The sequence below is a fragment of the Leptosomus discolor genome, chromosome 9 (assembly GCF_034619465.1).
Source record: "Leptosomus discolor isolate bLepDis1 chromosome 9, bLepDis1.hap2, whole genome shotgun sequence".
NCBI classification, from domain to species: domain Eukaryota; kingdom Metazoa; phylum Chordata; class Aves; order Leptosomiformes; family Leptosomidae; genus Leptosomus; species Leptosomus discolor.
This window is the reverse complement of record NC_141399.1, coordinates 16,962,162-16,978,851: the sequence shown is the minus strand read 5'-3', so window position 1 is coordinate 16,978,851 and position 16,690 is coordinate 16,962,162. Positions and strand designations below refer to the sequence as shown.

At 64.9% G+C, this 16,690-nt stretch overlaps 1 protein-coding gene across 2 annotated transcripts; it reads right to left on the bottom strand.

The window, feature by feature from the left end:
• Nucleotides 1-2,503: 2,503 nt before the first annotated feature.
• Nucleotides 2,504-8,910, bottom strand: SLC38A3 (solute carrier family 38 member 3). 2 transcript variants are annotated; one of them, XM_086469678.1, is made up of 16 exons: nucleotides 8,611-8,910; nucleotides 7,894-8,032; nucleotides 7,651-7,735; nucleotides 7,440-7,555; nucleotides 6,883-6,956; nucleotides 6,708-6,800; nucleotides 6,531-6,612; nucleotides 5,642-5,724; nucleotides 5,434-5,492; nucleotides 4,825-4,998; nucleotides 4,612-4,691; nucleotides 4,028-4,128; nucleotides 3,798-3,922; nucleotides 3,326-3,470; nucleotides 2,738-2,841; nucleotides 2,504-2,608 (listed from the first exon to the last, which is right to left on the bottom strand). In XM_086469678.1, the coding sequence occupies exons 2-16, from the start codon at nucleotides 8,001-8,003 to the stop codon at nucleotides 2,504-2,506; spliced, it is 1,536 nt and encodes a 511-aa protein (XP_086325804.1). In that variant the 5' UTR covers nucleotides 8,004-8,032; nucleotides 8,611-8,910. The 2 variants fall into 2 exon arrangements, with proteins under 2 accessions (XP_086325804.1, XP_086325805.1); XM_086469679.1 differs by lacking the exon at nucleotides 8,611-8,910 and having other exon boundaries at nucleotides 7,894-8,039.
• Nucleotides 8,911-16,690: the final 7,780 nt, after the last annotated feature.

Here is a 16,690-nt window from a genome sequence, read left to right as displayed (position 1 = left end):
TGTGCCCAGGGCTGGGGCCGGCTGGAGGAAAGCCCCGTGCCCGCGGGTAGGGGAGAGAGGGGACCGGGCTTGGGGCGGGGGGGGGCATGGGGGGCTCACCCCCACATGCCGTGCCATGGGAGAGGGCTGAGGGGCTTGGGGCTGCCCCCGTGGGGTGCTGTGGGGGCACCCGCTGCCCTACACCGGGCACAGGACGCCCCCAGCCCCGGGGATCCCGCTCCCCCTGGCCGGATCCGCGCGTGGGAGGGAAGCGCCCCATTGCCGCCGCGGAGCCCGACCCCTACCACCCCGAGTTCAGGTCCCCGCGGGCCTACTGCCCCCGCTGGCGCGCGGCTGTCCCCGCGTCCCCCTGTGTGTTTCCGTGTCTGTCTGTCCCTGTGGGTGCGTGGGAGTGTCCACGCTGTCCCGGTGTATGTCTGTGCATCCATGTCCGTACATCCGTGCTGTCCCTGTGTACGTCTGTGCACGCGCGTGCACTGATGCTGTGCATGCGTGTCCGTACGTCTGTGCTGTCCCGCTGTATGACTGTGCAGAAGCACACAGACCCTGTGCTCGTGTGTCCGTATGTCCGTGCTGTCCCCCTGTACACCTGTGCATCCGTGTGAATGTGTCTGTATGTCCGTGCTGTCCTGCTGCACGTCTGTGCACGCATGTGCACTGATGCTGTGCATCTGTGTCCATATGTCCGTGCTGTCCCGCTGTACATCTGCACATTCAGACACACTGCCCCATGCGTGTGTCCGTAAGTCTGTGCCATCCTGCTGTACGTCTGTGCATCCATGTGCACTGACGCTGTACATGCATATCCATATATCACTGCTGACTCCATGTATGTCCATGCACCCGTGTGCACACATGTCCGTATGTCCCTGCTGTCCCCATGTACATCCGTGCATCCACGTGCGCATGTATGTCCATGCTGTCCCGGGATGCTGTGTGCCGGGTGCCAGCTCCTCACCCACCCCAGTGATGCCCGAGACCTGGGCACATTCACATCTTTATTCTCACTGCCAGAGGCTTTGCTGGCCACCACCAGCATCACCCCCACGGATAATTTATAAGCGTCGCCCCTCGGCACGGCGTAGGGGTGGCCACGGGGCAGCTGGGCTGGGGACAGGGCCACGCAGCAGCCGGCAGCCCTGGGGCGATGGCAAGGATCCGCAGCAGCGCCCCTCTCCACCCCATATAGATATGTACATTATACAGAGCTACTCAGAGCAACACAACACATTAAAAAAGATCTACTCTTATATACAGTATTTATAAAAAGAATCCCAGCCTCCACCACCCCGGTAAAAAAATACGTCTTATGTACTTCAACGAAGCACAGCCCCCCGCCTGTGCTGCCCACCCTGCCAGGCTGCACCCGAAAGCTGGGAAGGGAGGCGGGGGGGGGGGGCTGGGAGAGCTGCTCCCAGGGTTTTGGCATGGCATGGGGTGTCCCAGCGGCATGGATGAATGAGTGGGTGGGTGGGTGGCTGGGAGAGGGCTGTGGGGGGCCTGAGTGCTGGCCCAGGGTGCAAGGCAAGTGGGGTTGCGGGGGTGCCCATCACCCTGGCGTTTGGGCACGCAGGCAGGGGGATGCCTCCAGAGCCCCGAGATGGCCCCCAGTGAGCGCTGCCTCCAGCTCCCTGCGCGTCCCACCTTCACCCCTCGGGGGGGACCAGACCCCGGGCAGCCAAGCCGCAGCACAGGCAGGATGCCAGTGGGTGCCAAGACCCCGGCGGGCATGTCACCTCCCAAAGCAATGTGGCCAGTCCCCAAGTATGGCCTGGGGGTCACCAAGGTCCTGTCCACAGGTACTGGGAGCCAACCGTTCCCCCGGCAGGCTCAAGAGCAGCGTGCAGGGTATCGCCAGCTGCGGCGGCAGGACCACACACGCCCACGGGGGCCAGGGTGCCCCCTAATGCTGGGCCAGTGGGGTCACGTCTTGCCAGGGACCTGGGGACAGCAGGGGGAGAGGGTGAGTGGCTTGGGCATGGGCACTGCCACGGGTCCGAACACCAGGCTGGACTCCAGCCCCCTGTGGACGCTGTTCATCAGGGCTCTTGATGCTGTCTGAGGGGGCCAGGAAAGTGCCCCGGTCCTTGGCCCCCAAGGCAGGCAGTGCCCCACACCCCTGGCAGTGCCCGCTGCTGGCGGTTCTGATGTGCAGAGACAAGCTCCACCTGACAGCCAGCTCCCGGTGAGGTAGGGCAGTATTAGTCTCCCCATTTTACAGATGGGGAAACTGAGGCGCAGAGCAGGGAAGGTACCCGCTGGAGTGGCGGGGGGGCACAGCACCTGCCCCGGGCTCGCTGCCCCATCCCGGGCACCGCTCAGGGTGTCCCCCGCACCTGCCATCGCTCATGCCCCCTCACCACCACCGTGGGTGATGGGCAGCAATGGCGGAAGGTCCTCAGGGAAGCCCGGCGGGGCTGTGGCACAGGGGCTGAACCCGGGGCCAGCTCTCCCTGGGGCACCGGTGGGTGGGGCGGAGGTTGGCGTGGGCACCCGGTGCTGGCTAGTGGCTGCCGCCGCTCTTCCCCCCACCCGTGGCCCAGTCGATGATGATGAAGCTCAAGCTCATGATCATGAAGAGCACCCCAAGGAGGGCGAAGCAGGCAGCCTGTGGGGACAGGGAAATGAGTCAGGGACAGCCAGGGCCATGGGGTCCCCGGGACAGCCAGGGCAATGAGGTCCTCAGCCCAGCTGCGGGACCCCTGCCCCCATCCCTGTCATCCCCCCCCATGCTTACCAAGATCTTGGGGGTGGAGCGCAGCGGTTCCTTGTCCTTGGGCATGATGCGGATGTAGAAGATGGCGGGGAAGATGAAGATGAGGCAGGGAGCGGAGGTGGCGCCTGGAGCAGACAGGGACAGAGCGGGCAGGGGGCCCGCGCCCCACAGCTCAGCCCTGCCAGCCCTACTGCCAGGCAGGTCCTGTTGTTTCCCCCCCTGCCACCCCCAGCCCTGGCAAAGCCTTCCAGGAACCCAGGGACACTGTGTCCTGGCACTGTCCCCACGCCCCCCCGCCCCGCAGCCAGGGCCTTGGCACCGAGCCGGGTGCCGAGCAGGGCAAGCCTGGCTTGGGGGATCAAGGGGAAGAGCAAGCACCGGCTGGCAGCGTGGCAAGCAGCTGGAACCCCCCTGCAGGAACTAGCTTGCCGGGACAGGGATGGGACTGGGGACCCTCACATGCCATATAGTCCCAGCACAGTGAGAAGGGGAAACTGAGGAACAGGGCAGGGGCAGACAAAGCCCAGTGCCCGGCAGGGGCAGGGGCTGGTGTGCTGCCCACAATGCCCAGCGGTAGGCGGGGGACAGGAGCACGGCACTGCCACACACCGATCAAGCCGAAGATGCCAAGGATGGAGGGGGCAAAGATGACCAAGAGGTTGATGAAGGTCAGCAGGACCACAGCAATGGTGACGTGGCGGATCCAGCTGAAGTCCTTCCCTTGGAACACCATCTGCTGGATGGCCCGGCGCACCTGGGAACAGGGACGGGGTGTCGCGCTCCATCTGTGAATCCAGCGCCCATCCCCTGTCCCTGCAGTCCTGATGGTCCCCATCACCCCTTCCCAGCCCTGTCCCCATGGCCCTGCCAGTCTCCATCACCCCTGCCTCTGCCCCAGCCCTGTCCCTGACATCCAGGCAGTCCCGTTCCCCAATCCCTGCAGCCCCGCTGATCCCTGTCACCCTGTCCCTGGGCCTCAGTCCCATCACTGCCTCAGTTTCCCCTCTCAAAGCCTGGTGCTGAGGTCTTGTTTCAGCTGGGGGAAGGCAGTGCCACCTGGCATCCCCATGGAGCTACTCACCGGGAAGAGGACGATGGGGACGGTGAGGGTGACAGCTGTCAGCACGGCCACCCGCACGCACAGGATGAGCACGTCGAAGGGGTCCACCTTGTTGTACGTGTGCAGCAACTCTGACTCCACCCGGCCTGTAGGCACCGGTGGGGAGCCGCTGGGTGAGCCCCGGCACTGCCACCCCCCCACCTGGTGCCGGCATGCCAGCAGGGCCCCCAGCCCCCTTCCCTAGGGCTCACCGTAGAACGTGAGGTAGCCGAAGAGGGCAGCCAAGAAGTACATGAGGTACATGACCATGATGGAGATGTTGGAGATGCACTGCATCTTCTTCTTGGAGGGGCTGTGGGAGACGGCGGGCTCAGCATGGCCCCCGTGGCCCAGCCCACCCCGTGGCACCTGCTGGCACAGAGCACCCACCCAGCAAGGAGGGGTGATGCCAGAGCACCCACCCAGCAAGGAGGGGTGATGCCAGAGCACCCTGGGGTGCATGAGGGTTGTGCGGAGAGGGGCTGTGTCCTTTTTCCTGGGCTGCGTGGTGGGTTGGATCACCCACCAACAACCACTCACCCACCCACCCCAGGTCATAACACCCGTGTTCCAGGGGTCATATCATCCCACCAACCATTCCGAGCCGTATCACCCACCTCCCAGGGGTGAGACCACCCACCATCACCCACCCACCCACCCACCCACCCAACCAGGGTCATATCACCCACCTCCCCACAATGCCCCAGCGCCGGTCCCACACCCGGATGGCACTGCCTTTGGGTGGGTGCTGGACGCAGCCCACCCCTCCCCATGGGTGTCCCCACCCAGGACTCACTCCTTCAGCTCGGTGTAGATGGGCAGGACCTCAGGGTGGCAGACGAAGGCAAAGGCCATGATGGGGATGGTGTACGCTGTCTGCACAAGAAGATGGCAGCTGAGTGCTGGGGGCCAAGCCGGCAGGTGCTGCTGGCACTGAGACCACCCACCTTCATGGGGTGCATGGGGTCGGGGCTCACCAAAAGCCCCAGGGGTGGATCTCAGTCTCTACCTGGGAGTTCAGGGTGAAGAAGCTGGGGGTGCAGGTGCCCTGGTCAGCTGCCTGGAGAACGGTGTAGCCGTTCTGGTAGTCGCTGGTGATGATGGGGGTAGAGTTGAGACTGCCCGTGAGGTTCCCCTCCTGCTCGGGGAGCGGGCAGGGAATCTGAAACTTCTTGTAGATGACCTGGGGCAGGGGGGAAATGGGGACAGTCAGTGCCCAGTGCCACTAGCCCCCAGCACCAGCTGCACAAGCCAGCACCGTGCCCGGCAGGAGAGTGCACCCTTTGCCAGTGGTGCCCTGGGGCAATGCTGGCCCCTCAGCCTGCTCCTGTGAGGGTGGGCAGCAGGGCAGAGCGGGGCAGCGGCACGTGGAGGGGCCACACGCATGGTTCCCTCGCTGGCACCCTCTCCCTTCCCCTTTCCCCGGCACTCAGCTCCTTCAGCCAAAAATAACCCAGCAGTGTGACAGCACCGCCACAGTGTCTCCACAGCCTGGAGCACCCACTGTCCCCGCTGTCACCAGAACACGTAGCCCAGCTGCACACCAGCGGAGCCACACACTCCAGCAGAAGGGATGCTCAGCATCCCGAGCTGCTGGCACATGCCGGCGGGTACTCACTGAGATGAGGAAGAAGCCCATACAGCTGAGGGAGAAGCCGCTGGCGTAGCCGAGGTAGCCTGGGGAGGGAGGAGAGTGGCTGGTGGGTACAGGCAGGACCCTCATGCTGGCTGGGTGCCCCCTCCTTGCTCACCACCCCAGGCTGGCACCATCAGCCCACAGGAGTTCCAAGATGCCAGACCTCACAGGCAGCATCCCCCTGACTTACCCAGCTGCTTCATGAGGGCCAGGGGCAGGATGATGGTGACAGAAACCAGGATCACCAGGTAGTTCCCGTTCATATACCAGTCCCTGGAAGCAGAAGGCCAGCTCACTGCCCCACTCTGCTGGGGCATGAGAAGCAAAGGCAGCCTTGGGGGTGGGCTGTCTGCCATCAGTGGGGACACCAGAGCTGGCAGCCCCAGGGACACTGGCATCTCCTGCAACTGGCATCTCTGCTGTGCCAGCATCCTTGGGGATCCCAGAGGCCAGTGTCCCTGGGGGCCCTTGTGCTGGGGTCCCATAGTGGCATGCCCCCAAGGGCTACACCTACTGTGGGCAGGCTGAGAACTGCTGTTCTCAGCACATGTTTGCCCGTGGGCAGCCTGGGGTAGCAGCATCTGAAATGGGCCTCAGCCAGGTCCTCAATGCCCCAAGCAGAGCAAGCTGCCCCTGGCCATCCATGGGGCAGGATCCCTGTCCAGGCCTGCTCCCACGTGTGGTCAAGCAGTCGGGGTCGAGCCTGGCTGGGACACCCAGTCCCGGACTGGTGGAGGTCCCAGTGGCAGCTCTGCCCAGCTCTCACCTCCCATGCCACTGGGTAGGGATGTGGGCATGGGTTGAGGGGAAACCATTCCCAACCAAAGCTCCTGTTGCCCACCCTGCAGCCCTGGGCTCTGCTCAAGGAGGAAAGTCTGATCTCAAGGAGATGTGAGGAGCAGGGATTGGAAGTTCAGCCTGGTTTAATCCCACCCAGGGGCTTATTCAGCACTGACGGTTATCAAAAATAGTAGTGGCTTAATGGCACTAAATCCCTGCCATGGGCTGCACAGCTGGAGCCGAAGCCCTGGCGTCTGACTGGGGAAGGCACGCAGGCAGCGTGGGCAGGAGGCACTCACGTGGTCTTCTCCTCCAGGTTGAGGAAGGTCTGGATGACGAGAGGCACTTCGGATTTGACGATGTACAGGTAGCTGGACATGGCTGTGGGGCAGAGCAAGGTCATGCTGTGCCGGCATGCTCCAGTTCCATCCCCTGTCCCCAGCCCTGCCGGGTCCCCCCCCCAGCCCTGTCCTCACCTCCGATGTTCTGCAGCGTGATGGCAATGGCCGCGGCCAGCTTCCCTGGTGTGCCGAAGGCTCGGTAGCCCAGCTGCTCGTAGGCACGGATGCCTGTGGGACAAGGAGAAGTGGTGGGGTGAGGGTCAGGAGGGGATGCCCCCTAGCATGGCCCCGCTGGGGACCTGGCACTCACCCACGATGCCCGAGGACTTGAGCAGCAGGTGGATGGAGTAGCTGGAGAGCAGGGCCACCGCCGTCAGGAGGAAGCTGTGGGAGGACAGCGCCGTCACCAGCAGGTCACAGCACCAGGCTCAGACACAACCATGAGGCAAACAGGCAGCCAACCTGGCAGGCCACCCAGCCCCTCACCTCGACACTGGCTGGGTGCTGACAGGGTGGATGGGCCACAGGGTGCGGGCACCCCACAGCCATGGGGCTGCCCCAGCCCTGTGGTCCATGGCCCCACACCCAAGGGGAGCCGGCACACACATCCTTTGGGCCATGTGGGGAAATCTGGTCTTCTATTAAGGAAGTCAAGCCTTCATCCTCCTCCCCAGTGGGTCACAGCACCCGGCAGGGGCAGACAGGCCCATGCCAGGGACGGGCATTGCTCAGGCAGCGGGACACCAGTCCCTGCATCACCCCAAGCCAGGGACCCCTTTCCTGCCTGCACCCCGGCACCCTCCCCTTGGAGGAGCCCCCCACACGCAGGCCCCCCCACCCAAGTCCCCACGGGTGCACAGCGCTCACAGGAAGAGGATGATGCCGGTGTTGGCCATGGCATAGGCCAGCCCCAGGATTCCGCTGCCCATGATGGCGTTGCTCAGGTTGAAGACGGACATCCCAAAAGACGTCTTCCCTTCAAACTGCACGCACAGGACACAATGGGGAGGGGATGCACTGGTAGCACTGAAAGCTACCCCCATCCCACCTCCACCACAGTGCCCACGCCAACACTCACATCGGTGAAGTGCGTCTGCTTCTTCTCAGCACCATGGGGCAGGAACTCCTCCATCTCTGCCGCACCAGACTGGTTCTCCTCAAACCTGGCCGCCAGAGGGAGGGGGTGAGGTCGAAGCAGAGCCGGGGGCCGCCATGCCCCTCCTGCCCGTGCCCAGGCAGCACCGGCTGGCATCACAAGGGCAGGGAGCAGCTGGGAGGACCCCACAAGCCCCTGGCACCCTTGCTTGTCCCAGGGCCCTACCTGTCGCCTGCCAGTGAGGGGATGGCGGAGGCAGTGAGTGCGGCCGCGTGCTTCCCGTTGGGCACCAGCTCCACCATCTCAGCTTGGAGGGGCATGTCCGTGGCATCCATGGCGGGGAGGCGGCTGGGCTCGCTGCGGGCTCTCCTTGGGCTCTGCAAGAGGGTAGCAACAGGGGTCCGGCTCTGGGCAGGAGCACTGGAAGGGCTGGCCTGGGGTCCCACAAGTCCCGCATCCACTGGGCATGCTGGAGTCAGGCTCAGCACCAGTGCCGGCGGCAGCACAGGGACAGGCACCCAGGGATGACAGCGATGCCTGGCCACGCATCACCACAGCTGGACTTCTCCCTTCTGCCTGCTCAGCACACAATGCCCTGTAGTCCTCACCCCAATTCCGACAGCCCCACAAGGGTCCCCAGGTGGGACCGTCCCCTTGCTCAGCCACCCGTCCCGCAGCCCACCCCATGGGACCACTCCGCTCCCTTGCCCGCAGCATGGCACCAGTCCAGCCCCAGAGCCTCCATCCATGACGTCTGCCCACCTCCACTGCCCTGCCCGCAGCTCTCAGCTCTGTGCCTCAGTTTCCCCTTCTGGAGACAGGCACTGACAGGCGAGCAGGGGTGTTTAGGAGGGCAGCTGGGGATGGGGCGGGGAGCTCGGGGACCCCCCAGCCACCACCGTTATGTAAAGCCTGTGGCGCTGCCCAGCGTGAAGGTCTCGCCCGCATCCCGCCGCCCGGAGCTGGCACTGCCGGAGTGCCAAGGTAGAGGGGGCTCGGGGGCACGTCAGGGCTGGACAAACGGAGCAGGAAAGAGCACGGGGCCGGGAGACAGCTCCTTGGCAGGGGAAGGTGGCCAGGCTGCCGAGCGCGGGACGCCTTGGCACGCCGCACAAAGCTGCCTCTGTGAGAGCCCCGGTCCTCCCCGCCCCGCTGAGAAACGGCACAGGGTGGCTTTCTGGGGCAGGCTGGCAACCGGGGCAGGGTCCCCTGACACCCCCTGCAGCCCCGGGGGGCTGGGGTCCTGTCTGGCCGGCTGAGGGGGCTCCACCTCAGGGCCACAGGATGATGCCACCCGGCTCAAGGCAAGGGCTGGCCAGGGTATGGCGTGGTCCCTGACCCTGGGAGGATGCTGCTGCCCCATCACCCCAGTGCCTGGGGTCCTCACGGGCTGAGCAGGGGCATGCCAGTCTTTGCGCTCCCAGGGGATTGGTAGCCCTGGAGACCAGGCGAGTCTTCCCAAGGCACTGCCAGGGCAGGAAGATGCTGGGGACAGCAGTCCCCCCAGCACATAGGGGAAGGATGCCATGATGAGGTGTGGGAACCAGCACCTCTAGGCTCTTGAGCCACTGCCCTGCCTGTCCCTGCCCATCCAGGCCACCGAGGAGACCTGGCAGGGTCATCCCCGGCCACATGCTGGCTATCGTCAGTGCCAGGGGGGCTGAGGCCCTAAAGTTGGCCTGGGGTGGGGGGCACACAGCTGGGCCACGCCATCTGCGGCATCCAGGCTGGTGGGGAAACTAAGTCAGGGCGCAGGGCAGCAGAGACCAGAGCAGGGAGGCTCAGCCATGCGGGTGAAGAGAGGGAAGCACAGGGCGGGCACTGGGCAATGATTTATCCCCTCTACTAGGCCTCCACTTGGGCCAGATCCAGGCACGAACAAGGCTGCCAGCACGTCCAAACGCCACCGTTAACTCTGCACCTTCCCACCACTGCAGGCGGGCATCACTGAACCCACCGCTCCTGGTGCCAGGCTTGAGGGGGTCAGCCAGATCCCCGGTGCTCCATCACCTCCCCAAACCCCCTTAGCACCTCCAGGCTGCCTGCAGGCAGGGCTCCGCTGCATCCCACCAGTGATGGGCAGAAGCTGCCCCATTCCCCCTGCCCGCTCCCCCACGGGCGCCAGGGAGGCTGGGCGCTCTCTTCTGCAGCCCTTTTCTTCTCCCAGGTTATAATTACACCTCGCCGGGCGGCTCAGGAAATACCAGCTTCTTCCCCTGAGCGCCTCTCGGAATAGCAAGCGGCACGGCCAGGCTCATTTCGCATGCACCGGGCTTAGTGTCGCCACCCAGACACTTCCTCCCACCGGACAGCGCTGGCACAGCCCTGGCACAGCCCCGGCACCACTTGCCACCACCTCCCCAGCTGGCTCCGGCCTTTGCCCCTTGGCCAGGGTCTCCCGGCGGTGGCGGCTGGGGAAGGGGGGGACATGAAAGGGGAGGGAATGGGAGATGCTTCGATCGGGCAGAGCGTGCCCTGCCTGCTGCTGTTTGCCTTGCGATAAGGCTGGGAAGAACAGCAAATACATGGAGCAGCGGATGGCCCCAGTGGGGTGACGTGAGTACCCCCAGGGCTAGGGGTGGTGGGTTCAGCCCTGTCCCTGTGTGCCCACAACCTCCGCTCCAGGTAAAGAGCATCTCTCTGGGAATCTCTTCCCACGGTGTGCCAGCCTCGAGAGCCCCGGCCCACCGCGGGGCTGCCTTGCCACCACACAGATGGGATGCTGCTGTCCTCGCTGCCACGTTGGGTAGTCCGTGTGCCGCCCGGCATCGTCCCCCTTCTGACTGCCAGCCCCAGAGCCCGCTCACCCACCCTGATGGCGTGGGCACGGCCACGTGCACGGGAACAGAACCCCCCTGCTGTGGCACCCAGGGCCGTGACCCTGGAGGTGCTGAGCCAGCTGCACTGATTTCCCAGCGTGCGCCTCTCCACTGCCTGCCGGCTCCGGGTGACAAGGACAGCGACAGGCCCGCTGTGCCGAGACCTCCCACCTCTCCCTACCCAGCCCCAGCTCTCCCAGGAGCTGCTCCTGCTGTCCCACTGCTTGGTGATACCGGGGACATCGTCCACCCCACCAACCCTCCACCACAGCCAGGCAGCCCAAGCTGGACCCCAGTGGTGTCCTGCAGCCCCCCCGCGGGGAACGCTGAGCCGTATGCGTGGGGCGTCACATATCCTCCCCGCCGGCCACGTCTGCGCGTCAGGGAAGGCTACGTTTGGTCTCGCACGCCGCATCCCAGCCAGCACAGATGTCTGCCCCCGCCCCTCGCTGGGACGGGGACATGTGTGTGGGGCGGCAGGGCTCCCAAATCCATTCTCTGCCCTGGCAGGCAGGCAGCAGGTAGCCCTGGGCTCGCTCTGGCCCCCTGCCAGCCTTCCTTGGGGGCCAGGGCACCACACTGGGGGATGCGGTCCTGGAAGGGGCTGCGTCCCTCTGCCCGACACCTCGCTTCCACCCAGACTTTATTTAAAAAGTGGAAAATCCCAGCTGGAAGCAAGGCACAACCAGGAGCTCCATCAGCAATGCCAGAGGAACACGTCAGATAGGGGAGTCCATCACACCTGGCAGCACGGTGAGGACGCCGCGTGTCATCCCAGGAAAGCCTGGCACTTGCACTACACTGGTTCCCCCGGTCAAGCCTCAGCATGGCATAGTCCCCGCCACAGCACACCGTGCTGGTGGGAGTACGGCACACATGGGGGCCAACAGCTGCTGCCTGCAAGCCCTGACTGCACCACACAGCACCAGCCCAGGGTGCAACGACCCTCTGTATCCCCACAGCCCATGGCACCCATCTGTGGGCACCCACTGCTCTCACCCGTGGGGGACGAAGGTGCTGGGACTCCCTGGCAGGAGGTGAGGGCTCCTCCAGGCTGGGGACCACCACAGGGCAAAGACCCCCTCCTCATCTCCTCTCCCTCTGCAGATGAATCCTGGCTAATCCGCCCCAGCTGGGGCCGCGGGACTATTCCGGGTGGTAATCCGGCTTTAGCACCAAGCCTGCTGCAGCTGCTGGCCGGCATGTTCACAGCCAGGTACCCTGCTGCCGCTGGTGTGTGCTGGGGGGCCAGCAGCAAGGCCCCCCCATCAGTGCCCGCCTGCTCAGGTGGCTGTTCGGGTTTCAGCAGAGCCAGGCACGCAGAGGTCTCATGTTCCCTGGGGCTGCGCTGGCAGCAGAGCCCTCCCAGAGAGACGGGCAGTGTGGGCAAATGGGCAGGGACAACAGCCATGTCCCCCCACTGCCATCAGCCCCCAGCCCTGGGGTTACCCCTGGCACTGCTGCTGGGCACACGGTGACCCCCAGCTTTGGATCCCTGGTCAGCCCCTGGCACTGCCATCGGCACAGGGGTGTGCAGGCACACGGGCAGAGCTGGGGCAACAGCCCAAACCTTGGCGGTCCCTGGGCATCACGTCCCCAGGGAGGCTGACTCCAGCAGGGCAGGCACAGGCAGCAAGGACCCCCCACCACCACCACCTCCCCTTGCTCCTCCACAGAGAAAACTCCCCCAGGGCAACCCTGGGACTGGGCACTGGGAGCAGAGCCAGCCCTATCCTGTGGGAGCAGGGCCTGCCCTTCCCCCTGAGCACACGCAGATGTGGCTTTCCCCCTGACCTGCCTTCCTAAAATTAGCAGCCCAAACCTGTTTTTAAACCTACAGCATTTCTCCCTCATCACCTCCCAGCCAAGCAAAGACTGTGCCATCGGTCCACCTCCCCCAGGGGCAGCAGGCACTCAGAAGTGCAAATCTGGCTGCCTAGGGGCACAGCCAGGCACTTCACCTTTGAGGTGAGGGCTCAGGGGTGCACCCCCACGTACACAGGGACACCGGCAGCCATGGGGAGGGACAACTGGGGACAACCTGCCCAGTGCACAGCTGGAGACCCCGTCTGGGTAGCCCCACTGTAGATCCTCCCCAAATAGACCTGCTGGAGACCCTCATGACATAGCCCCACCAGAGACCCTCATGAGATAACCGCACCAGACAGCCATGCCAGTCAGCATGGTCCCAACATGAGCTGGGCAAGGTGGTCACCGCTCCCAAGCTCACCTAGCCCCAGGGCAACCTGGGGTTTCAGCCCCAAATACCACACCATGGCTCAGCGTCAGGGCAGGCAATGCCCCCGGTGCTGCAGCCAGGGCAGAACTGGCAGTGGCAAGAGGCAGTAAGTGGCTCTTGAAGCCACTGTCTTGGCTAGCAGGGCTCCCATGGCACTGACACCTGCCCCAGCAGCTCCAGTCCATCCCTGCCGTGCTGTGGGGGGAGCGGTGTTCACCCAAGGTCTTCCCTCAAAGAGCACAAGCAGCACCCGTGTCCTCAGGGATGGCTCTGCCCGAGCCCAGGGACGTGCCTGCAGGCAGAGCGTGCTGGCGGCTGGGCTGGCTCACGGCCACCGGCCCCCGCACCGTCCTGCAGCAATGGACGTGCTAAGATCTGGGACACACCGGGGAGGGGAAAGGCACTGCAGTGAAGAGGGTGGCAGAGCCAAACATCACAGGGGGGCCATGGGGAGGGTTTTCCAGAGCAGAAGCCACGAGGGGAAGTGAGGGGCCATGCAACAGGTACCAGCTACCATCATTACACTCAGCCCTTGGGACAGCCCCAGCTGCCACTGACATAACCCAGCGTGGAAGGAAGGTGCTGAGCCCGTGAGGGACAAGGTCAGACAGCAGAAGCAGCTGGCAGTGTGTGGACGGGGACAGGGATGGGGACAGGATGGGCACAGCGTGAGGCCGGTGGCACCCAGTGTGGCTCTAGGGGAGGCCAGATGAGACGGTGACTTGAGCCCAAAGTGTCTGAGATGGCTCTAGGCTCAACACTGGAGTTTGCTTTAAACTTAAAGCCAATGCACTGCCCATCAAGAGCTCAAGGCCACCTGGGGAGGACGGTGGCATGGATGGTGGCACTGTGGGGACTGATGGGCAAGTAATGCCTAAAAAAAACCACTTCAGTTTTTCTATTGCACCTCTGGATGTGCATTTCGCCTTGAAAGAGAGACACTTTCCAGTAGTTCCTGCTCCCTAAAACACACCAGGTGTTGGCGGGATAACATTGAGGGGCTGATGGCAAAAAAATCCAAGCTGACATTTGCTGCAGGCAGCACTGGGGACACCAGGAGGGATTAGCCTCAGCCATGGCCTCATGTGCCCCTCCACCACCCCAGCACCCCCAGCACAGCAACCTGTCCAGACCAGGGGCTGCAACCTGCTCAAGCCCCATGAGACCACCACTGTCCCCAGCCCTGCCACTCTCACCATTGGGCCACCCTAGTGTCTGCTCCCTGGTCTGGGGACAGCAGGACCATGCTGGCTGTCCCCCCATGAGCACGGAGGACCCAGCCAGCCCTGGACCTCGTGAGTGGCTGGGGAGGCACACTGCGGCCAAGACCCACATGGCAAGGAGGGCTGGGGGCGCGGGGGCCCGGCCTGGCCCCGACCTGCCTCTGTTTTCTCAAGGGCTGCGTTTCCAAAGGAGCCCGTGGGATCCCGCTCCTTCCCCCAGCCCCGTGCGCCAAGGAAAATAGGCTCTGCCGGTGCCTGTTTGTTTGCCGTGGCTGCAGCCCCGGCCTGTGATTACAGCTGCAGCACGGCCGGGTGCTGCGGGGCCTTTTGCGCCTCGGCCAGGCTCCCCCACGGTGCCGGCACCCCACCATTCCCCCTCCGGGTGGGCCAGGGTGCCCCCACTGACCCCCAGCACCCCTGGCTACCAGAGCCAGGGCACAGCAGCACTCGATTCCCAGGGGATAGGGCGACATCACAGGGCACGGAGGGTTTTCTCTAGGGCGCCCCCACAAAGGTGGGGGGCAAATGCATGCCAATGGCCGGCAGCAGGGACCAGGCAGGTCTAACGGCTCAGCTTGGGACGGATCCAAACGCCAGTGGAAAATTCCCCATCCGTCTCCTCCGCGGCAGCTCGGTGCAGCCATGCCCTCCCGCAGCCAGCTGAGGCTCAGCCCTGTGCCGGGACTCTGCCTCCCCTCCGTCCCACCTACCGGGGACTTGCCGGGTCCCCGGGCTTGCCCATGCCACCGCAGAACCAGCACCTGGCACGGGGAGCCCAAGGCCAGTAGCCGCCTGCTGTGCCTCAGTTTCTCCTTGGGGAAGGTTTCTCTCCGGCAGGATCTTTACAAGCCACCCCGGGCAGAGCAGGCCACCGTGCCGGCTGGCATGGGACACGCGTGGCCGGCGGGAACGCAGTGTGCCGCCTGCCTTTCCACACCGCCGTCCCGGCCAGCCAGGCTCTATAAATACCCAGGCCTGTGGAAGCACTGTGTGCGCGGCCCGGCCAAGCCCCAGCAGCGTCCGGCACCGCTCTGCCTGGCTGTGCCCCCCACCGCTCCTCGCCCCAGCACCCTGACACCCGATCCCGGCCGCGACCGCTTCCAGCCTTAAGAAACGTATGTCGTTCCCACCGGCGATTAAAAATTAAAGCGGAAAAAAGGGAAAGAAAAGGATGTTTGGGGTTGGTTATTACGGTCAGCAAAGCGGTCGGCGATGCCGAACCGCTCCGGCACGGCGCCGCGGGCAGGAGATTTGTCAGGGCGTTCGGGTGCCTTCCCCCTGCCCTCGCAGGATTCACCCACCCGTGGGAGGGTTTCAATAGCTGGAGAGGGAAGTGGCAGGAGAAAAGCAAAGCAAACAGCCCCGGAGCGCTGCCACCTGCCAGCGCCGCCGGAGCCCCGGAGCCTTCCCCCGGTGCTGCCGGGGGGCGGCGGGGGGACTTGCCCGGCTCCGGGAGGAGGAGGAGAAGGGGAGCGGGGGGTTGCGGGAGGGGCCGGGATGCGGGAGAAGAGCGGAGTCGGGCAGGGGGCGAAGGGAGACTAGAGGGGGAGGACGGGGTGCGGGGGGGGGGGGGGGGGGGGAGGGGGGGAGGCGCTAAGAGGAGGCGAGGGGTCTAAACCTCTGGCAGCCCTCAGCCACAGAGTTTCCAGAAGGGAAAAAGCACGGGGGGGCGTGCAACTGGGGAGACTGGGAGGACTTACCTGCCCCCGTCTCCGGCGGCGCCTCTGCTGCGGGCTGCGGCTAGCAGCCCCCGGTGGCCGGTGCCGCGGATTAGAGACTATCCTACAGCCGTAATCCCGGCGGAGCCGGAGATTAAACCGGAGCCGGACCCGCCCCCAGCGCGGCGGCTCCCAATCTCCGCGCCGCCGGAGCACTGTCGGGGGCAGCGGCGGGAGGGACCGGCCGCGGGGCGGGGGGGAGCGCACCCGCCCCGCCCCGGCCCCGCCTCGCCCACCGCCCCATCGGCTATCGCCGCCCCACCGGCCATTGCTGCCTCACCGGGCATAGCCCACGCCCCCTGGGCATCGCCCACCCCCCGGGCATCAGTGCCCCACCGGGCATGGCCACCCACCAGGTACCGCGCACCACCAGACATCGGTACCTAACCGAGCACCCCCACCCCACTGGGTATCAATGCCCCACCGGGCATTGTCACCCCACCAGGTATCGGTGCCTCACCAGGCGTGGTCATCCCACTGGGCACCAGTGCCCCGCCGGGCATCACCACCCCACTGGGCATCACTACCCGGAGCACTCGGGGGCTGCTGCTGGAGGCCAACAGCCTGCACTCAAAACAACGAGGCTGTCACACTTGTTCTAATCTCCCCTGACAGCCGGGGATGTCCTCCCAGCACCCCCCACAGCCAGATTTCTGTCCCCAGCCTGGGAAACTCAAGCCACCCCCATGTTAAACCAGTCCAGCTGGCTGCCCTGCTTGGGGGTACCTGCTGCCACCGCAGTGACCGTCCTGGCACATCCCAACACTGGGAGAAAATAATTGGGGTGGGACCATCCCAACACGACCTCTCAGAGTGGAGGGGACACTTCAGTTCTCTCCTCCAGTCTCCATCAAACTTCCTCACTTGAGCTGATACACCCCTTTTTTCACGGAGATGTAATTTTGGGGTCTAGCCCCACAAAAGTGCCCCGAAGAGGAAACCTCCCAAGAGCATCCCACACACTGCAGGGAGAGTCAGGAGCTCCAGGCCAGCCACCAGCCATGTCCCTGCAGGTTCCCTGCC